General features: G+C 38.2%; 1 protein-coding gene across 5 annotated transcripts in view; it reads right to left on the bottom strand.

Moving 5' to 3' along the window:
- The window catches only part of FGF14 (fibroblast growth factor 14), a 382,286-nt gene that overhangs the window by 122,479 nt on the left and 236,201 nt on the right, over positions 1 to 23,606 (bottom strand). The window contains exon 1 of one of the 5 annotated variants that reach the window (XM_064408337.1): positions 5,109 to 5,423. The exons of 3 other annotated variants lie outside the window; for them this stretch is intronic. Coding sequence is in view for 1 of the 2 variants with exons in the window: in XM_064408333.1 (XP_064264403.1) it covers positions 4,240 to 4,432 (193 nt within the window). In the remaining variant the exon portion in view is untranslated. Of the gene's footprint in view, positions 1 to 4,239; positions 5,062 to 5,108; positions 5,424 to 23,606 lie in introns of those variants that run through there. One more of the 5 variants, XM_064408333.1, reaches the window with a different exon arrangement.

Raw genomic sequence — 23,606 nt, 5'->3', positions numbered from 1 at the left:
AAATGTAGCACATTTACACAGTTTCAGTTTATGGTTATTATGCAGTCATTCGAACAGGTAAATGAAGGAAAAAAATGAATGATTTCTTAAATAGACTGTTAAAACTGTGTTTATACTTCCAAAAGGGTTGTGGGTTAATCAATTTCATTTGAAGAAAAGTAATGAAAAAAAAGCAACATTAGTTCAATACCCGGAGAAACAGACAGCCTTGCACCTAGACAATGCAAGTCCTGTGGAGTTTAGTGAACTACCAAGAAGAATTAAATATGAGAACAATCTCATAGGAAAGCACAGACACATGTCTTGGTCTGCTGTAACTTTGAGCAAGGCAGATCATCCAGTGCTGGAGCTCACTGGTGGGAGCTGATGTGGTTTCTTAAGTTTTGGGAAACAAGTCCTGTACACTCACAAGCACAGATCTCCATTTCAGTTCCACTTTGTTCCACAAGCAGGAAAACTAGAAACTACTTTGGGCACTATGTATATTGGGAATCATTTTATATCTGAGATTATGAGCCACTCCCACATCTGCCAAAAAACATTAGCTGATCTACTGATGAGTTTTCCAAAAAGGCTTTCTTTGGAGAATTAAATTACCTTTGTAGATGCAGTAAAATCTAATCAGTGCATTTTCTGAACACGTTCCTTAGGTCTCTCTTTCTTATAAATATTAATGTACAAAATCAGGGGCCAAGCCATCCCAAGATTCATACACTCTATGCATAAATTTAGAAGTCTTAATGTGGTATTAGCACACAGAAACAGTAAACATCACACTTGGTTTTTAATACATTTAAATGTTGAGTATTTTTCAGTAGAATACTCCCAAGGGACCTAATTAACCAAATGAAGATTTTTCAGATTAGCAAAGCAGCTAGATATATAGATGAAAAATACAGGCTAAGAAGTTTGAATTGGCACCAGTGACAAGCATATGTTTTAATCTCTGTGCTTTGTAGATGCATGAGGTGAAGTGACATTTATTTTCTTCTTTTCATTGGGTAGCCTCAGGTTAGATTATGTTATTTCACATGAAAACAAAATATCTGTAAATCCTCCCATTTGTGATTATATTAACATAAATTAAACATTAAACTATTATAACTAAATAATCTGCAATGCAAGAGAGGATGATTCAAAATTGATTGATGTCTGGCATTAGATAGGCAAGATCTTGGCTTCATGGTTATTCGGAAATTAATGACAGTAATTTGTTTTTCAGATGACAGGTAGAAGAAAATAAAAATTAAATAAATTTGAAATATCATAATACTAAACAATATGAATCAAAGATGTCCAGTAAATGAAAATGGTTTCATCCACTCAGTAGATTAGCAGACAAGCCTTCCACAGAAATCACTTTGGCAGTTTATCAAACTTATCAAATTTATCAAAGTATTAGAAAGTCTGTTTGAAACTACCCTGGCACCTACCATTGGAGCAAATATTTAAATAAATACAAATATTGCTCTTTATTCTGAGTGAGCTCCTGGATGTATCTTTACTGCTACCATTTCTAAATGTTAGTCTCCCAAAGCACACTTCTGTTGATATTTTAGTATGCCCCTGAAGGAAGGACCATGAACAGAGAATTTGTCACAATGACAGAAAAAAATTCATCAGGGTATACACATGATTGAAGCATTTTATGCCTTCATAATAACTTCATTTTTTTTCTAAAATTAATCCCATTGAACAACAAAAGAAAAATTTAAAAATCAAGAATATTTTTTAAAGTTTGCTGAAATGTTGGCATGTGTGCATATATTGTGCATATCTATTTACCTAATTCACATTAGTACATATATGTACAAAGTTAAATCTGTATTTTTAATTTAAAAAGCAGCATCACTAGTTTTTGCTTCCTATTTCAAAGATGGAAAGACAGTTACTTTTCATATGTAAGTACAAAGCAAAACACGTTTTTATTCCAAGAAAAACAGTCTTGCTTTTACTGCTCTACATTAAAAAAACCCATATAATTCTACTCTTCTATTGAATTGTATGAGAATGCTACAGATGGTTTGTCACATCTCGATTAGCTCATTTTTCACAATGCTCTTGTGACACTCTGTATCATTTACACAAGGCTTATTTGTCAAAATCCCATAGCACCTTTCTGACAACAGATGTTTTGAAATTCATCCTATTTTGCTTGGCAAAGACTTATTTTAATGGATTTGACAGTATGACTTCAGTGACAAATTCGCTGGTCATTTAACTCAGTTTAGAAAACCTAAAACCAGATTCTGATAAATTTTCATTTTGTAATTTTATAATGTATTTTAAAGCAATTACCCTTATAAAATGTGGTTTGTTTGGGTTTTTTCACAAATGATTATTCACTCAAAACTATCCCGCACAAGATGTTTGAGTAATGACTTTGGCTTGATTGCTTCTTCAGTTTCTCTCTTAAATAGAATGCAACTTTGAATCCACAGGTATTCCATGTATCATTCTGTGCATCAGGAACATGGATAGTAAAAGCTATGATAGCATTTTTTTCAGCAGGAATTCTTACAGATGAGCAGTAATTCTGAGACCTTAATGTAAACCAATGGATAAATACCCCCATATCTCATCATGAGATAAACTCAGGGGTCTGATATTGCAGATTTTACTGGAGAACAGCCCTTTTTCTGATTGTTCTTGCTGAAATGTTCTGTGTCAGTGGTACAAGTTAAAGCATAGTTATGTTCTAATTCAGTTCTCTTTTTCAAGAATGTGACAAAGTGCCTTATGAAAAATGAATGAATGAAAAAGGATAAATTCAAAAGTCTCTTTAAAGCCCCTTCTCACCTAAAAAAATGTTTGGCATTTCAGTGCTTCAAGGCAGTCCTCTCCTCCTCAAATGCTAATATTGTCAAATACAGAGTTTTCCCCCAAAAAAGACTGCACAGGTGGTCAAGCACAATTGCTGTTAACAATTCCAAAACTTGTTTGCCTGAAGAGTATCACTTATAAAAATCCACCATCATAAACCAGATATTCTAGTCTTTTAAAGCACACACAGACTGCTCTGAAAAAAAGCCACCATAGATTTTGCCACTGACATTTTCCTGCTCATCTTCGCTGTATCCCTGTACTAACTAAAAATGGCAAGATTTGGCTTGCATTAGGAGTTACAACAAATAATTTTACTGCAAGAAAGCCATGTAAAAATAAAATTGTGTGGACTTTGTTGATTTATGCTTTTTCAAATGTGAGCCATGGCAAAGAAGGAAGTATCAATCAGGAGAGTTCCCTGATTATGCTTAAAATCATCTCCTGACCCAACCTAAAGAGGAGCTGTAGTATACATACCAAACCACAACACATGGTGGCATTCTGTATAATGTAACAGAGGCTGGTTTGTACTTTATCATTGACTGGTAGGTATTAGTCATAGTTCAAGTGATACTTAACATTTTCACTCTTCACAATATAATACTTTTGTTATAGAACTACCTGTTTTCTGAGGACACAGAGTAAGTCGTTACCATTTCTGAATGGTGTTGAATACCACAAAATTTTTTAAAAATTAGAGAAGTCACTGCAACACCATTTTACTCCATTTGTTTCTAGGGTTCTAATACAAAGTACTGGATAGAACACAATCACCACGGTACCAGTTTTCTCTGTTGACTCCTGATCAACTACCCTGAAGAAGAGCTGCCTGCAAAACCTGCTGGTCTGCATGGCAAGGCCCGGGCTGGGAACGGGCAACAGGCACCTGGGCACCCACAGGGATGCCGAGAAGCTCTCCCACAGCTGCCGGGTTTGACATACCTCTCACTGTGCTGACTGGGAAGCCACCGAACAGTGGGAAAAGACCCTTCACTACAGCCAGGCTTCATCTGCCAAAACCATATTGGTGGCTCAGGGAAGGGGCTGGCGACCGACAGCCCCCGGACACCGGACACCCAAAGCGCTGTGCGCTCTTTGTCCTTCCGAGAGAAACACGAGCGAGGCGGGGAGGTGCGGGGCGGCGGGGAGGTGAGGGGCTTGCTGCTCGCAGCACACCTGTGACCCACACCGCAGCCCCGGAGCAGACAGCCGGGCAGCAAGGCTGGCCCCGGGGGTCCCGACCGAAGGTCCGCAGGCTGCAGCCCGCGGAGCCCTTCGGCCGCTGCCGGGGAGCCGGAGCCGCCGGCTGGCAGGAGCCGGGGCGGCGCCCGGCCCGGGAAGTTTCTCGCCACAGGTTGTCCCCTCCCGCCCGCCCCCCGGAGCCCGCGGGCGGGCCCGGCCACAGGGACGCACCTTGGCGCCGCAACCGCCGCTTCTTGAGCCCGAAGATGCGGACCTTGGAGAAGATGTCCACCAGGTTGCCATTGCAGAGCCCGCGGTTCTTGTTGGGGCTGTTCCGCCTCCTGCTGGCCGAGGGCCGGTCCCAGTGCTGCTCCCTCGCCTGCCGCTTCTGGCGGATCAAGCCGCTGGCGATGGCCGCTGCCATGGCTGCTCGCCGGCTCGCCCACGCCGGGCAGGGAGGAGGGAGGCGGCGAGGTGCTCAGCCCCGGCGGGAACCCATGCCCGGGGGCGAGGGCGAGCGGGAGCGTCCTCCGGCCCGAGGCGCGGCTGCGGAGGGGCACCCGCGCCGTGCGGCCGGCGGGAGCTGCCGCCGCCAAGGGTCACCGCATGGGTGCCCCGCCGTCCCCCCCGCCGTGTCCCGGCGCAGGGACACCTGCTCGGGCGGGTTTCTGCCGGAGCGAGCGGGACCCGGGGCAGAGCCGCGCCCGGTCGGCTCCGGTAGGGTCGGGTCGATCGGGTCGGGTCGGGTCCGCCAGGCAGCGTCGCCTCCCGGGGCTGCCCCTCAGCCCCGAGCCGCCGCCGCCCGCTCGCCCGGCGCTGCCATCGCCACGGCCGGGGCGGCTACCGCCGCCTCTTCCCGGCTCCCGCCTGATGATTGCCAAGTGCTTCAGAAATCAGCATCTGGAGAGAGCAATCTTCTTCTCCGGGGAGAGCTGTAATCACGGCTCCTCGGTCCCACCCCGCTCCAGCCTCCCCTACACACGCACGCACACACACACACACAGACACACACACACACACACACACACACAGACACACACACACACAGACACACAGACACAGGCACAGACACACAGACACACACACACACAGGCACGCACCGCTGGAGCTTTTTTTGTCCTCCCCAAGGCAAGGGGCGGCGAGGGTGCAAGCAGTGGAGGAGGGGGAATGAGGAAAGACGGAAGAAAAGAGCACAGGGGGAGAGAGGCGGAGGGACAGCGGGTGATGCTGATGTGGTTTTCTGGTGGGAACCGGGAGGTTCCCGGTGGATCCGCCGCCAGCTGCCTCCTGCCCCCCGTTAGGTTTCCGGGTGGCTTCGTGCGGGGCTCCCTTCCCGGGGAAAGAAGGAGGGCCCTGCGTGCTGCCAGAGGGGCGTATGGCCCTCCCCGTTCTCCTTCGCCCGCCCCGGCACAGCGAGGATCCCTCGCAGGCACCCTCTCTCCAGCGGCTCCCTGCCGGCCGCCCCGCCACCCCCAGCGGTGACAGCGGCACCTGTCCCCGTGCCCCGGGAGGCAGGGCAGGCGGCACCGCGTTCCGCCAAGGGCACCCTGCCCCGCTCCGTGCCTCCGCCCGCGGCTGGGCAGGGGCGCCCGGCCGCCGCTCCTCGGCCCGCCACCCAGGAGCCGAGCAGGAGGGCAAGTCCGCAGGGAGACGGGCTCTGCCTCATGGGACGGTCTTGGAGCTGTGAGCTGAGGGGCTGAGGGGACCTTCAGCTCAAAACACCAAAGGGGCACCCACAAACAGCCACAGCAGATGGATTTACTAATCACCAGCACCGTGTAAAATTACAGGCTATGTCTTGGAGCACTTGAGGAAGCACCAGCCAAGCCCTCTAGAACACCTAACACCAGAGAACACCTAAGAAGTATCTGCCCCGAGAAGTTCACAAAGCACTGCAAATAGTAAATACCATGTAAAATAAGACACCCCAATTCTTTCCTTTCATCTTTTCATGTTGTCTCGTCTCCCTTTTCAAATAATGGCCCAAAGTTTTTCGGATTTACTTTCTGCAAGCCTAATGGTTAAACTTCCTGAAGTTGTAGCTAGCCAGAGGAAAGTGGAGGAAGAAAACAAGAAAAATATTAAGTTATCCTATAAAGAAGGGCAGACGCTTGCACAGGCAATTATCATGTAATATCTATTTTTATACTGTTTGCACAGTACTCTAATCTCTTATTAGATGGTTTTGTGGGTTTGTTTGTTTGTTTTGCTTTTTTGTCTGTTTGGTTTTGGGTTTGGGTTTTTGTTTTGTTTTTTGGGTTTTTTTGGTTTGTTTTTTTTTTTTATTTATTTTTAATTTTTTAACAGACTTGGAAGTGTAAATAGCCATCCAGAAAAATTCACTGTTTTGTAATACACAACCTAGTATGCAAGTATAGGTTCTTGTTTCAGCAGAGGTTTCAGTTTCTTTGATATTGACCATTTTCCCCCCTAAATCCTTTAATCTACAAAGCGCTATTTTTATACAGAGGGCAAAAGTGTATGGTGGGAACTCCACTATACAGGGATTTTGTATTAATACTAGACCAACTAGGAACAGAACATGCACAATCGGATCTGGATAATACATTTTAATTCTATTTAAAAGTGTCTCTAAAGAGATTCAGCTAAGACTCATTGGATTTTCTATCTGGCAATTTTTACAGAGCAGCAATTTCCTTACAACGGTTACAATTGCCTTAACTAATGCAATTAGACAGAGAGGTGGTTATTAAAAAAAAAATAAATTTCAGTGTAGTATTTTTGCATACTGCTTTCTTTTTCCTTCCTCCTCAGAAGTGGACAAGACAGGGAGTGGCCTTCCTTAAGACCCCTCAAGAGGGAAGCGCTCCTCTGAGTGCTGCCCAGTGGGTCTCCCGCTCCCGCTCCCGGTCCCGCTCCCGGTCCCGTCCCCTGTCCCGGTGTGTTTCTGCCTGCAGCACCACGGACAGCGGAGCCCGTCCCCAGCGCGGGGAGCTGGCAGGACACAGCCCAAAGTCAGCTCGACTTGGCTGCTGCCTCCGAACAAAGCAATGAATGAGAGGGAGTAGAGTGAAATAGAGGCCAGCCACCCACTATCTCTCATTTTCTCAGGAATGCAGAGGTATAATACATACATATAGCCTTAACATTTGCATGAGAAACTCTCTCCAAAAGGGTGCACGTCCCAAGTTCCTCTTTATAGCATCAGATGATGCTATGCATTATATACTATCTACTACTATTGTTCCTTTCTATATTTTCCTTCAAATACTGGGCCCTTGCCAAAACACTCTGACATTTCTCAACAACATGATGCTCAGGGTGATGGCAAAGAAAAGCAAGAGAGAGGGTGAAAACAGGCGGTATGCCTATAGGCAAAGAGAAAATGTGTTTCTTACTCCAGAGATTAAAAAAAAAAAAAAAAAAAAGAGCTTTGTACTCACATCTCAGAAATGCAGAGCAGTTGTTTACATCTTGGGGTTTTACAAAGAAAACTCAAGAGAGCCATCTGGTGTCCTAACCTGTGATAAAATGTGTGCAATTCTAGTCAAAGTGAAGGTTCTGCTAACAGATGGATTGCACAAGTACGAACATATCAGTTACCTTAAAAACTGGGAACTGCATGAGTATGCATGTAGGACAAATGGATATATCTTAGTTATGACATTTTATACATTAAACAGAGTTTTACTTCTGATTAACAAAACTCTGGATATGAAAACTAATTATTAAAAGCCAAAGAGGGGGAGAAAAGATTTTCAGTGCTTTCTACTCTCCCATCTATTCATTTCTAACTGGTATTTCATTATGGATTTCAGAAGTTTTCTAAACAAAAACATTACAGAATCTATAAAATTGCTTTCTTTGATGAATTTTATAGCAAAAAATTCAATCTATATAAAGTGTGTATAAAATACTTGCTTTATCATATGTTAGGCTACAAAACAATATTAATCTTTTTTTTTAATGTATTACTGGGAAGAAATAATATTCAATTTCAGCTAATTTAACATGTAAATTTGAATGTGACCTTGTCAGGCATGAAAGTTCAATATTAAAATATACACCATTGTTATTTGCATATGTGCATGTACTAGAGATACATAAAATGTTTTTATAAGAAATTAAATTAGGAAAAAAATGGTATTTAATGCTTTATAGTCTATCCTACCTAGATCCATAAGCTACTTAAAATGTCATCTTTACACATTATGGTCTTTGGGTTTTTTTATTATTTATTTATTTTAACTTATTATATTATTTGCAATAACTTGGATAATGTTACAAGCTTCAGAGTAATGCAGTTCAATGCAGTCATGAAAACTCTACAGATATTTTCCTTTCATAAACCATTTCAATATAACCAAAAATATCTTTCTACAGGTATGTAGTCATGTGGACATACTCCACCCAAATTTTCTCCTCCCAGATATCTTGAAACCACTTTTGATATCAAAACCGAAACAAAATAATTCAAAAGCAGCCCAAATTTCTTACAAGCATATATTTTCTACAAGTGCAAAATGTCAGATTATTACATTACTACTAAATATGTTTAAGTTCCATGAGCTGTGCTGAAATTTTTATTGCACTTGCCCGCAAAGAGTAGGGCACACACAGCTCACTTGTCCAGTGACATGTGAAGAATACACTAGAAGATGATGAGGTAAACTCAGCTTACATTCTAAAAGTCATTAAAAAAGTATAGTGAATCTAGATGTTCTTTCAGACTCTACAAAGCTGAAGATTGTTTTGTGTCTTTGCAAACGCCTGAGTTTTTCCTTTGGAAGATGTTGTGTCATATAGTAGCAAAAGTATTAGCACCTTACTCCTTATACCATTCAAAACAGAAACGATGGTCTAGGGGTAAAAGTACCAACTTGGGCCTAACAATTGAAAGGCATACATAAAAGTACATCTAGACCACTGATAAAATTTATTATTCCAACAAGAGACATTTCAGGAATGGAGAAATTATTTGTTTTTAAATTGATGGATTTATTTAATCACCCTTGTGCTGCTTCTGATCAGACTGATTGCCAAAGTACTGTTTCCAGCTGAAGTTGTAATTCTGATTTGTTGCTTCTCACAAAAAAAAAAAAAAATCTTGAAGGCTGCTGGTAGTTTTGGTGGACCATAATTAAAGTGTCTAAATTCAATGTACATACTAAGACCCCTCCAAGCCCCCAAATATCACAAGGAAATGTGATACAGTTCTACAAATAGGATTATTCATGTAATTGCAAACTGATAAATTCCTAAGGCATACAGTGTGTATATATAGGGGGGATGGGTGCTGCTAAGTAACAGTAACTTTCAATTCCTGATTTAATTGTCTTGGGGGAGAAAGATGGAGCAAGAGAAATAATGACTTGAAGAAGGTGAAACATAATCTATGGCTCACTCGTTAGGTTGATAATTGTTTAATTGTACAAAACTGAATAAGCTAGAAAAACTTCCGTCAACTTAATCACCTCTTTCATGAGCAGACCAGTATGAACATATTAAAACATAGATAAGAATTCCCTTTTCAGATAGCTTATGTGCATTCCATGTTTATAAGAAGTGTAGTACAGTATGTTTGTGCAATGAGCTGTTAACAGTTTAAATTAGGTCAGTTTTATATCTTCTTGTCTATTAATCTGGATATAATTTTCCTTATAAGTTATTGTTAATTTCCCAAAAGACAGTGTACTATGAAGCACTGAAATTTAAAATCCTTAACACCCTGAACACTTGATTGATAAGACTTTGATAAGACTTTGAAGATAAGACTCATTGATAAGATTTTGAAGAACATTAAGAACAAAATTTGTTTAACATAATACATGCCTTGGATTTCTTTCCCCTCACACTTCTTTGTGTCAAAAGCACTCAGCTTTCAGTCTTAGCATTCACAATGTACTCGAGGAGCCAAAATCATATCTATTAAAATTTACTAAATACATAGAAGGTCCTATGGAGTCACTTGCTTAAATAGATCTGGTGAATCTGTTTAATTAAGACAAAAGTAAGCTTCCAATATATTGTTCAAAGGACTGCATATATTTTAGCCAGCTTCTTCACAGGATTTGGCTTATGTATCCAACTCATAAGAAAAAAAAAATTAAAACATAATTGCTGTATATGCAATAATAAATTAATGCACCATGCAAGGAAGTCTAGCATTAGATGACTTGTTATGCAGAGAACTATCAAAACATTCTATTCAAATACATAACACTATTCAAATACATAACACCTACCTATACCTATAGCAGCTCAGATGCAATATTTCTTCTGCATCGACCATTCACTTCTTTCACATATTACATTCATTTCTTTCACATATTTCCTGAGATACATCCATAACGCAAAGGAGTGAGTACCTCTACACTAGACATTGTCTTACTCTTTAGACATAACATAATTCTTAGATTGCTTGAGTTTGCTTCTGCTTTTTTTGACTTTGCTGTCCCCCTTCCCTTTCCAATGCTAAATTGCACTGATTTTCCTGCAGTAATTAGTCCTGTAAATAGTCCTGTGCCAAGTAAAATACCTGCTTTAATTCAGAGTTGCAGAGTTTTATTTTTCTTCCATGGGATAACTCTTCATCCTTCAACAGGGGAAAAAAGGTGGATGAAGATTCTTAATGCTATTTTTAACAATTGATCTTTGAGCCATATAAGATGTACGATTACAGCTGCTAACTTCTAGCAAAGCTCCTGTGACATCTTTCATGACTCTTTCTGTTTTTCACTCTGTCTTTCCCCTACATCAGATACCACTTCTTTTGAGACCAGGTGAACAAAAGAAACCAGCTGGGTTAACAGGAGTATCTGCAGAGCACACAGATGATATAAGGATCACCAAAATAGCTTGCCCTGGCCCGAAACTTAAACCCAGAAAGTCTCTTTTAAACAGTTAACAACAACGGTGAAGGAAGAAAAAATAAAAAATAATCAAGATCACTTTCAGTATATCATCTGAAAAAGTAATTAAAAATTAAATACATTGTGGTTTCTGCAGTGACATATATAATATTTTATATTTTAAAATGAAACAATCTCTTTAAAGAGAGGTTTGTAATAACTAATAACAGATACACATTGCCATTAATTTTGTTCTTACTAAAGCTAATAGCAGATCTGCCACAAGACTGCTTCAAACAAGGCTCTGGTGACACAAGCCAGAAAAAGCACTTTCATTAAAGAAAAACAAACACAAACACCCCTCCCGCCCCACCCCCGCCATCTTTAGTCCACACAGCTGCAGAGAGCAGTTTAAGATTTAGAGGCCTAAAAACAGCATGGAGAGCTTCTTCATTAATATGCACAGCTTAAGCCAACATCTGTTGCGTTTACTTATCTAGCCACAGCAGGACTTGTCTGCTTTGCCTGACTTCTGAAACATGCAACAGACTTTGCTGTTATTCTCTCAAGTAACTGAAAGTCCCTGTAAGGTGGGTCTGACTAATTTTGTTCTACAGAAACAAAAGAAACACTGTCCCTAAGAAATTCAGTCTCTACAGTGAATTTGTTCTGGAGTCAGTACAGCTGGCAGAGCATGTAAGCTGCTCTACCTGCTTCATGCTACTCTCCTGTGAGGATTCCCTGCACCTAGAACATATTTGCAAATGGATTTCTCCTTGGAACACATGACAATATGAGAAAAAAATGTGCAGTATTTCTGAACCCTTGGAACAAGGAAGATCTTGGATTTTGGCCATCTCACAGAGATCCAGGAGAAAAAGCACTTTATATGCATTAAAATAAAATACTGAACAGAAAAGATACTATGAACAGAGATGTACATAAATTGCTATCTTGAGAAGCAGAAGAATGATTCCCCTCAAAATGCATCTGATAATCTTTTAAGTATAAAAAGTGATTTTTACCAGTGACAGGAAGAGCTGCTGCATGTCTGCCCATGTGCATGAATGCACACATGCACACACAAAAACAGCCAGAACACTTTGTTTCTTGGAAGAAAGCATAAAAAATACTCCCTGCCAAATAATCTAGGAAAAAATGGTCTTATTTTCTACTGTGTGACCTAAAATTGACAATGTGATTAATTTCACAAAATAACTTTCAGATAGTCATCATTGTTTGCAATTATTCTACTTTTGATTAACTTTTGAATAACTTTTGATTTGCAATCCCTTTGATACTATTTTAAGGACATTTACAAGTTAAAAAAAAGACCAAAACAAAACTAGCATCCTGTTTTTTCTTGTTCAAGAGGGAAGGTCATACAGTTTTTCTCTGGGTACTGAAGGGAGAAAATACAGATACAGAACAACTCTGGCTAATACTGCCTTCATCCAAAGGGTAAGCCTTGATTTCCTTTCAAATCTGATCACATAGACATGACCCTTCCTTTAGGGTTCAGACAGAACCAATATCCTCAGAAAAAAGTTCCATACTCTGTTCCCCTTTCCAAACAAACAGAAATTCAGTGCATTGTCTAATACTTTCATTGAATACAATACATTGATGAAAGATATAAACCTCTTAAAAACAAGTATGGCTAGCTTCTTTTTAGTTAATCTAGATTTTTAGAAGTATCTGACAAGCTAATATAGCTTATATTAACATAGGAACAGATTTTTCCTTTCTCCCCCTCAATGTTTCTTTCACTCTATATTATTTTCTTTGACTGAAAGATTTTCTTTGTGTTGACACACTATTGTTAAGCAAAAGATGCAAACAAATATTGTCTATTACAAAAAAAAAAAAAAAAAAGCCAGGAGAAAACTTTTTAGATATCACCCTTCTCTCTTTGATAATCAGTTTAATTCACCTCTAGATTCATCAACAGCAGTGGCACTTCCTGTATTTCCATTTTACTTCTTCCAAAACAGAAACATTGATTTCTTCTATACTTCTTTATATCTTAAAAAAAAAAAAAACATAGCAAAATCATTAAGGAATGCTTTGACCTAAGGAGGAAAAACGGAATTTAAGAACTCCTGCTTGCCCATCTTGTTACTTATATGATCTAGAATATCAAGACAAATTTCACAGACTTTTGCTATTTTTAAATTTATTTTGTAGACATGCTAGATAGAATGTAATGAATACTATAATTATTTTTAAATCCTGAAAAAAATGGAGTACCTGCTCATGTTACTGTGGTGATATTCCTGGTTATTAGTTCAAATACCATAGTATTTATTATTAGTGGTAATAGCATGAATAATTCTAATATAGTGACGTTATTTTACAGCCCAGTCTTACAAAGTCAATACAAAATATCTGACATTTAAGACTTAACTCATCAAAACCTTTCAACATCATATCTCTCTAAAGTGCAGTGCAATTATCTGATTTGCCAGCAGTGGACACTGTTTGTCTAGTTATTCACAGATATATTGACTGAGGAATATCTTGCAACATATACTGGCACATTTTTCTTTAATTCCTTGCACTGCAAGTAATTAAAGAAAAAAAATTTGAGTTATTTGTATCAGACACAAGCTGAGTAAAAATAGTGTGGTAGAAATATTTTTCAACATCTGTGTAATAGCATGCTGCACCTTTAAAAAAAAAGTGAAGTAACTTTAGGAGAAATAAATATAGACTTATTTACATGGGATTGGTTTCTATCTTAATCATAATAATTTCAAGTTGTAGAAGACATTCTGATGCAAAAAATAAACAATTATTTGCTTGTATTTTTCATAGTGTGATGTTTATGGGACTGAAACAGTACAGGCTTTGCATTTTTCTATAAAATCCTTGCAAATAATGACATGAGAAAGCTAAAAATTCTAATGAGAATATTTACTTCAGTATCCTGTACCATTTGTTGAATAATACAATTTTTCAAGATCTGCAAAGGATATGTTTTACCCACTGATATTTTTACAGGGACTTTGACATTAAGCTGAAAATAGGATTTTTTAGGATGAAAGAATAGATAGTTATAAGACCAACACAAAGAGTTGCAAAAGGTTTAGTAGAAATCAGCCTAGCTAGTTGGAAGACAGTTTCCATTCATCTTAAAAATAGAAAGTAAGTCTAAGCATTTAAAAAAAAAAGCCATGCACAGGTTTAAAAACATATAATATTATCTTAGGCACTATTACAAAACTTAGAGGAATCACCAACTTATCTCAGTACTCAAATGATTCATTAGGCTCCTCCTAAAATGCCTATCAGTCTAACACTTAAATAAATGCACTTCTCATGTAAGAATGTCCAATAACTAAATAGCATAATTAGCTCATTTTCTGCCTAACGCAGCTGAAACCTCATAAAGAGGGCCCAACAGTCTGCTGATAGTGTGTGTACACAGGACACTCACAGAGGCTCTCAGAACCATGCTTTTTGTCATATGAAAAGTCAATTGCATTCAGTGGCAGTTATGCCTTAAGTTTTAGCCTTCTGGTTTTCCAGATTCTGTACTGCATTAGTGTGTAACTCTGAACTCCATACAAAGTATTCGCAAGTTGTCTCCACAGTTTAGTTGGATAAAACAATCCTTTTCCAGCCTAGGACCAAGGACACCACTGCAGCTTCAGGGCCAAAAAGTATAAACAGCAAACTGAGGAGAGTAATCTGGGAGGGTGGGACTTCATAACCTCAAGCTGTTATTGGACAACTAACCCCAACATGTAAATTGACCAAAACTTAGAAAAGTGTAAAAACTTGTCACCCAGCATCCATTTTGGGTGGAAGCCACAGCTGGGCCCTTGCACTGCCCAAGGTGTACCCTTTGAAAGCCTTTTAATAAATATCTCCTTTATTTCCTTTCACTCTGTCTAGCCTCTGTTCTAGGTAGCCTCTCAAGGATCATTTGAGATCTGCCTAAGACTATTGTGAAATTGCCTCCCAGAAAGCTGGGAACTTCGGACACATTGGTGTGAGATCTAGCTTCCAGCAGACATTCCAATGTCTGAGAACCTGGAGTATCCATTTGGTCAAGGACTTTTTCAGTCTTATATTTTACGTATAAAAGTGAACTTAGAAGCCATCAGTCAGTACCTGAACAGGCAACACAGAATACTTGGACTAGACTCAGAGACTGCTGAAATATTCTTCCAGTCACATCAGCTCTTCAACCTGCTCAGTCTTTGACACTGGTAAGCAGAACACTGTCCCCTCCCAAACCCCACTTCTCACAAGCCATCCACCCTAAAACTGAACTCACTACTGACGGAAAAGGTTTCTCTTCACACTCAATCTCCTGGGACATATTAATTACCAAAAAATCTGTAAGCACCCCTTCTGTGTTCAGGTACGTCTTGTATTTACAGACATAAACTGAAATGCAAATTTATCACCCCAAGTCTCAGGGCTTTTTTTACTTATTTCCAGACTTAGTTTAAACTCTCTGGAAACTTGATTTAGCTACAGATGTAGGGAGGAAGAGCTAAATTAATACCAGGAAACAGCTTGATGAGTGGAAGCACTCTTTGATGCAATCCAAAGTGTGCTCTGTAAATAATAAGTGAGAGGTTCTGGCTATGCTAGACTGACAAGGAAGAACAGAAGTCATTAGAAACAGCACAATCTGGCAGTCAGATTGCTGTGAACCCTAGCTCCTTTGCTAATATTCTCTATAGAGACAGAGCTATCCTTTCTGGGCCTTAAAGCTCAATGACAAACAATGTACATATAATAATTTATTGTCAAGAAAAGAGGAAAGTTTAAAGTTATGGTTGCAGTTTTACACATGTGTAATAGGGTACTATGCCACTCTAAGCATCACTCATATCAGTAAGTTCTTGGTGATTTTGTTTGCTATTGTGTCATACAAAATAATAGTGCTTTGATACCACTCACAATTTTTAAATTAACTGCTAAAACCTTGGATACAGACAGATCAACTTTGCATTGAATCAGTTTTTAAAATAAATGTCCTAATTAAAACAACAACAACAAAAAAAGATTACCAACAGCAGCAGATCTGGATCTGAACAGCATATAGATATTTCTAAATCTAACGGTTTTTATTTTCCCAAGACAGAAAAACAATTCTGTTTCAAAACAGAATCTTTTAACTGAAAATGTATGCAAAAAAAAAGATTAAAAATATTTTATCTGATAAGGTACCTAAGCACAACTTATTTCTGAAATTATTTATGATTATAAGTCAGCACATTTATGCATGGCACTGTTGGCAATTTAAACCTTGACTGCTTCTTACATGCTTCCCAAGACCTGAGATTTTCTGAAGCACAGATAATCATTACCACTTCCAGCATATTTTCAAAATATTATTTTCAGATTTCATAAATCAGGCCCTTGATTTATGACCCATAACATTCAAACTTTCCCTCTACAAGATGTTAATCTATCAATGGTCTACACAAGCTCAAATACGAATATCAGTAGTTCACAGACAAAGCTTAAGTAATTTAGCTCTCAGACTCAAAAAGTTTCATCAAAGATTATCACAGGACATAATTTCTTACAGTTTTACTTAAAAATATTTATGTAATAATTATGCTTTAGAAAGGCATAGATTTATACACAAAATTAAACACACAGCAACACACAATTTTCCCAGTGACAAAGGTGAAATGTAAGACTGAGTTTAGAAATCAAAACTTCAGAGATCCTGTGAGGAGTGAATCTAAATGAAAAGATAGGTACAAGATGAACGGGCACAAGAAAATGTGTCTTTAGAAATCCTCCGAATATTTTACAAGGATAAAGGAATTAAGGTTTTACACATGTATACTGACACACGTGAAAACACACAAATGAAGGAGAGATCAGAAAATAATACAAATAAAGATGTTGTTCAGAGAAATCTGTGACCAATTTAGTGATCTAAGCAAATCTACTGTTATTAAATTAAGAGTATTTTCCTTATTCCAAGTATTCAAGAAAACAAATGAAGCTACAGAAAAGCCTTTTCGAACTGAAAGAACAGATCTCTTTTGCAGACTGAAATATATTTTTTTTCCTATAAAAATAATAGTAAATGACAAAAATTTCCAGAAAATAGTACTTATTTAAAAAAGAAAAAGAAAAAAAATGGAGGAGTGTCATACCCTTACCAATCAACAAATCTGATCTTACTGAAATGGAAATCTATATCCTAACTTATGATACACAGCAAAGTTAGAGCAAATATTTTAACAATTTCAGTCATCACTAACTACTTGGCAATAGACAAGAAGGTATAGTAGAATATCTAAGGAAAGACAGAATGATTATTTATGGAGAAGGCTTGCTGCACCTTTTTTGATTCTCTCCAAACAAAAACTAGGACCTTTTGTTCTTATACAAAAATTAAGGCAGACTAGAGGATTTGTTGGGAAAATCCCCTTCATAAGACAGTAACCTTAACAGGAATTGTCTCAGAGTTTCAGTTAATAGTGGTAGTCAGCACCCTGCATGTACAGGCATTTTTCCAATGTTTTTCCAGCTTCTGAGCTGCTGAATGCAAGACCCCATTCCTCTTCCACTGGCCTTAAAAGTATCTTTTAGATTTAGATTCCTAAGCCTGATTCTGCCTCTCTGAAATGTACCTCTGATGCTTCAAACACAATGAAGTATTTAAGTTCATATAGAGGTTTATATCTCTAGTTTGAGATAAGCTTTTTAGAAAAGATATTTTCAAAGTTATTTTAAAAGTTATCAGTTTTCTGTAGTTAATAAGTGGCTGTTTGAAATAGGCTTTCTGAATTCCAGCATAAGCTGAAATATCCTGGATTTCCTTTTTTCCTGCTTAGGCTCAAGCCCACCAGAAATCTTTAGGACATTTAAATTTTCTCACAAAAGCCAGCAAGGGTGCTAATTAAAAGATTATGTAAAACAGTTATAATATGAGACACTGTAGCAATATAAATTAACAGGGATTAGCCCCTTTCATGCATTCAGTTATATATGCTGGAACTTTAATATTTTGTATTGTAGCTCTGATCATTTCTCCTGGTTGTTCAGTGATGCCTGAACACAACCCAAGACAAAGCTTCTTCTTCTGACTATACTGAATCAAAATTCTAACATATTAACAAAATCTGTACATGTACTTTTTTTGCACACAGGGGCTCTCATAGTGACCTTAAAGCTGAGAGGAAAGTAACTGCAGATTTGTTATCTAGCTAGCAGAAATTAATAGTACTGTGAGCATCTATTCTCTGTGATAAGAGCTGGCTATCTCCCTACTATTTCTCTGCAGATAAGTGACTTGTAAACGCTTCCAGCTTTTGGGCTGGAAGTGAGGAAGAGAAATTAAAGCATTAGGTGAAAATCTGGGATGCACTATGTTTTAAAGCCCTCCCAGCTCCCAATACATATTCAGAAAAAAAAAAGAAAAGCATCAGCCATTTTCAAACACATTGAGTTTGAAAGAATATTTCCATTTTAAAGCTTCTTTCATTAAAATTCTATATAATCCATTGGCCTTTTGTATGAGCTTAATGCTATTTTGTTCATTGAACTAAGTCAGCTATTAAAAATATTCTTGATGTAGTTGTGCCATAAAACTAAACACTATACCTTATTTAGCTAAGGAACAATAGACAATTTTACTCATTCTAACCATCAGCACGTGCTGACATTGCCTTAGGAAAATTAATTTTAATTTCATTTGAATTTAAAGGCAGGCTAGAGATACTGACCTGCTCTGTGTGTCTCTGCTCCAGATAAACACAGAAGTACAAGCAAAAAAAGCCCCTCTGTTTTTCCAAGATTTCTTTGTGGATACTCAATTTTCAAATGTATATTAATGACAACAAACTGACTTTTCCTCAAATGTGTTTTCTTTGTCTCCTTTCTCTATCTGGTAGACAGCGCCAGTAATCCTCTTGTTTCTCTGTTCCTTTACTTTGGCTTTGTTAACTTTATATAATCAGATCTTTTTGCCTACTTAGTGGCAGAGCTTTCCTTTGGAAACCACTGAGGTACCCCCATAGTATTATACTACTCTGTGTATGTGGTATCTCCTGTAAGGACTGAGCCTCTGTGACAGCTGGGACAAGACAAATCCTGCAGCCCACTGGTGATCTCCATATGATGAACATTTCTGGTTTCATCACCTATCCATCCCACTAATGGCTTCCTGCCACAATACAAAATATTAGTAGGAAATCAGTGCTGCTGCTAGCATCAGAATATTTGTGAAGTTTTTATGTAGAGCACAAAGCTACGTCCTTTAATATAAATTAAACTGTATAGAGTACCTAACTTTAGTATAAATATGGCCATATTCTCAGTGATGTCCATGTAGTCTTAGTTTTGTGGTAATTATAATTATCAATACAGGAAGGGAAATGAGTTCTGAAGAACAGTAGGTAGATTTTAAAAGACAAAGAACAGTTTTTTTCTGTGATACACTCAATATTATTATCTATTAGAGGCAATTTCCTTGCTTATCCTCTCCCTACAAAAATGGTAAAAAAAGCCACAAACACCTTAAACCACATATTTAGAAAATTCAAACCTTATGATTACAAAAAACAATTTAAAAAACCCCAATACGTATTCTTTAAAAGCCAAGATCACAGAGGATCAGAACAGTCTAATTCACTTGTAATGTTGCCTTAACTGATAACTTGACAATTAAAATTACTTGTTATTTTATGACAAACACAAATGCCAGGCAATACAATCTCATTCAGAAGCTGAACATTAGAGTGACAGAAATGTTGCTCTATTCCCCTTTGCCTACTCTCCAACCAGCAGGTGGCACAAAGAGCGATAATAGTGCTTAAACTCACCCAAAACACAGTATTACATATTACAGTTTCCTCACTACAAGATCAAAGAGATTTCCTTTATTCTTTGTGTAATACTGATTCAACTCAAGTACCAGACAATGCTAATATTACTCAAATTTTTAGAAAACACCCTCATGTTTATTATGACCCCTTAAGAAATCTTCAGCTAATCAAAGAAACATTGCTAAGACAACACTGTGGGAATCAGGAGTGGGAGATCATGCAGAAGTGTGTATATAACACATACAAGCATTGAGAACTCTTTGAGGATTCAGATTTGCAGTTGATACAGATTTATAATAACAGAAGATGCAAAGAACTAGACTGAGGTCACCTAAATATCACTAGAAGTTTGAAATTTAGGCCCCCTTTTTATGGATCAACTTGTTCCAAGTAGACAAACACCCACCAAGACTTTGGAAAAATCTCCCCCCCCACTACTGATTATAAATAAATCTGTGCTCCTAAGACTTAGTTGAAACAAGAGGGAAGCATTCAACAGCTTTGGTACAACAGGAACTTTTTTTTTCCATCCAGCTTCTTACAAGGAGCCATCTGATCTTCATTTAGGTTCAACAGCTGTCCCTTTTTCATAGTCCATGTCAAGATTTTACGAGCATATTTTGTCCAACCTGCAGATAGGTTAACCTCACTCTTTCAATCCTGTATTTTGCTAACTATTTCTTCCCTTCTTTTCTGGAGATCTGTCTCTCTCCCCAGGTGTGAGAGATACTGCAGAAGCTGTTCTTTCTCTGCTGAAGACCAGGTTCAGGCCAGAATCAGAGAAGACATGAAGCAGGGTGAAGATGCTTTGCCTTGGAGCACTCATGTTGTGTCAAGCTGCAGTTGGCATAGTGCCATTTGTGTGCTGAATCATAGAACAGCTCAGGTTGGAAAAGACCTTTAAAACCATTAAGCTGGTATGAAACAGGAGAGGGAACATTGATTTGTTTAGCACAGTCAACTTTTCTTTGTGCTTCTATGGTCACAAATATCACAACTTTCTGTATATACAGTATGAAGATATTCAAATGAAAAGTGCATTAGCTGCATCTATTTTAGCTAAATAATTTCCCATGGAAATCATTGCATTCAAATCTTGCAAGAGTAATTTTCAGTAGAACGTCTGGACATGCTAGATTCATTGTAAGAAGATCTCAGGGATTAAGGGACAATACTAATGATGTATTTTATTTTATCATCCTGAGCAGTAAGAAGTAAGCAGTAAGCTGTCTTTAAGGATTATTATGCTCTTGGTTAATTCAGTAATAATTTTTAAATAATCTGAGCTATTAATCTTTGTGAATCACAGGCCATCAGACATGCTTCCAGTACTTAACAGTGGCAGAAATGATTGAATGTGTTTTCTGTCTCACTACCTTCTTCCTCCAATTTTTTGCCCTCTCTTGCTTTTTCCCTCCACCTACAATCTTTGCCTTTCCCTTCAGAATTCTAAATACTGTAAGTTATTCACCCATCGTCTAAGGGACTTTAGACTAAGCACTCACTGGGCAGGGTAAAGAATTGCCCTCCCAATAGGAAATGAAAGTCAGGAAAGCTGTCTTTTATTTCTTACAAGGCTACCAATTTACCTGCTGCTTACCCCTTTTAGAAGGTATTTGCTGCACAGGGCTACAGCCTGAACAGAAGAAAGAGATTGTCCCTTCTCATTGCCTGGTTTGCAAACTGCCATTCCCAAACCATTCCTGTTTGGAAAAGACATGTAGCCAAGACCACTTTATCTATACAAATATCTATATATGTCTACCTATAGTCCAAAACAAGTAAATCTATAGCTGAAGTGGCTATTTTAAAAATGAGCATAATTTTATTCTGTGCTAGCTGTGCACCATGGCAGGAGAAATCAAATAAATCTAATGTTTAAAGTAACAAAGAAAGTTCTGTGTCCAACCTCCAGAAAAGGATCTGGCTACAAATATTAAGTGAACAAATACAGACAATTCCAGAGTAGTTTATAGCACTATTGAAGAAAGGAACTAAAATTTTATTTTGTTCGTACAGACAAGGAACTACAGATTGAACAAATTTTATTCACAAAACTTTTTTGCTTGACAGGGATACTGCCTTTGCACTTGAATACCAGTAAAATTTAATGTTTAAAAGTCACATGAAAAAATAGAGTATTTTCATTTTAGTTAAACAAACAAGAATTAAAAGAAAAAAATCCTTGAAAGTAACTGATGCTCAGGGGTGACAACTCTGCATCCAATTGCAGGTGGAATTGACATGGCTTTAAAACAAATTTTAAATTAGATACGCAAAAATCAAGGGATCTCATTTCCTGATCATTTGTGAAAATCTCAACTGTCCATACTGCCTATAAAAAGTTTGCAATATCAGCCACTATTTTGAATATTATAAAATAAATATTTTTGGATGCAGAAGGAATTGTCTTTTGACATTATTCCCCTGTTGTTGTGAAAATATGATGTTTCTCTAGTTCAAACAAAATTTTATCTGAATGCAGAGTTTATTATGTTAGCATTCAAAAAGATTATATTATAGTTAGAAGAAAACCAGCAAATAATTTTTTTTCATTTTTTGACATAGCCTAAAAGCAAAAGCTGTAAATTCAAGGAATACTGTCAGATGCCTCTTTTAGAAGCCATTTAATGAGAAAGATTCACAGCAGGTGTCTTAACCATTAACAAACCGAAGAGCTACAAATTAAACATTGACAAGCAATTTGGGAACATCTAGGCATTCCTCACTTCTTGCATATAATGGTGCAGTAGAAGCAAAACTAATTGCCATGTTGATGTCAGCAAGATGCGCAAAAGAAATGGCAATGATTAGTCAGTGAATGTTCTCACCCAGACACTGAATATGTTCAGACAACTTCTCCCCTCTTATGCAACTTATCCTTAGCATTGAAATTCTGGAACCAGCAATAAACAGAGCTCAGACACATAGACCCAGGAAGAGGGATCCATCTCTTGTTTTGAAAGTGATTAGAGGTATAGAAATGCAACTTCCTGGTCACAGAAGATACAGTCATTCTGTGGTGATGAAAGGTCTTATCCAAGAGCACATTTCTTTTTGCACTTGCTCTGTGTCTGTTTAGATAGATATTCAGTTTCTGAACAAAATGTAGCTTCATTTTACATTGATATATCCACTAGTCTCCAGCTCCCTTAGGAGAGCACTTTTCCCTCTTCCAGTGACCAACAGCTTTAGCGGGAGTAAGAGCAGCTCATGCATCCAATAGAAAAAAATGGCATTAGTTTTAGCAGGTTAATCTGCTGGATATTCATGCTGATCCTACTCGCCATGTAGTCACAGTGCTGGAGGGCAGAGAATAGGAATGTGAGACAACAAAGAACCTAAATCCTCCCAGATTAATGGTTTTATAAAAGCTTGGCATATTGTCTTAATATCTAGTGCTCTGTAAGAGGTGGTTGCCTTGCACACCCAAACTTCTGAAGTTAGTCTGGCAGCTGTTTGCAAAAGTGTTACTGCTACTGGAAGTCTATGACTGTAATACTCCACCACAAGGACTTCATAAACATTTAAAATAACTGAGTTGCATTTTTTAATGAATGGAAAGCTACTTTGATGAATGTTCCTGAGGTTTTTTGCAAAGAGACAGTACCTCATGCAAATATTTGGGCGATTTCAAAGTCAATGCCAGTGACATACGATGATTTAAAGACTTTCTATATTGATAGAAAGGAGATGCTGTGAACTCATGGAATTTTCAGACTATTGTATTATGTTCACAAATGTTCTTCTATAGTTCAGCATTGTGATTACTAGACCAGCTACTAAGTTACCTTTAGAACACAAAGCTATAGAATAAATGTTAAAGCAAATTATTTTGATTTAACCTGTATATGGTCTCAGCTTTCTGTGCAAATACACAGCAGTCTGGCCCAAGTTTTGGTCATGACTTCTGTACTACAGGGCTTTTAAGGTTGGCCTCTGATACTTGACAGAAAAACTGTCATTCCATGGG

This window comes from Passer domesticus, chromosome 2 (genome assembly GCF_036417665.1).
Source record: "Passer domesticus isolate bPasDom1 chromosome 2, bPasDom1.hap1, whole genome shotgun sequence".
NCBI classification, from domain to species: domain Eukaryota; kingdom Metazoa; phylum Chordata; class Aves; order Passeriformes; family Passeridae; genus Passer; species Passer domesticus.
This window is presented reverse-complemented; position numbering and strand designations above follow the sequence as displayed.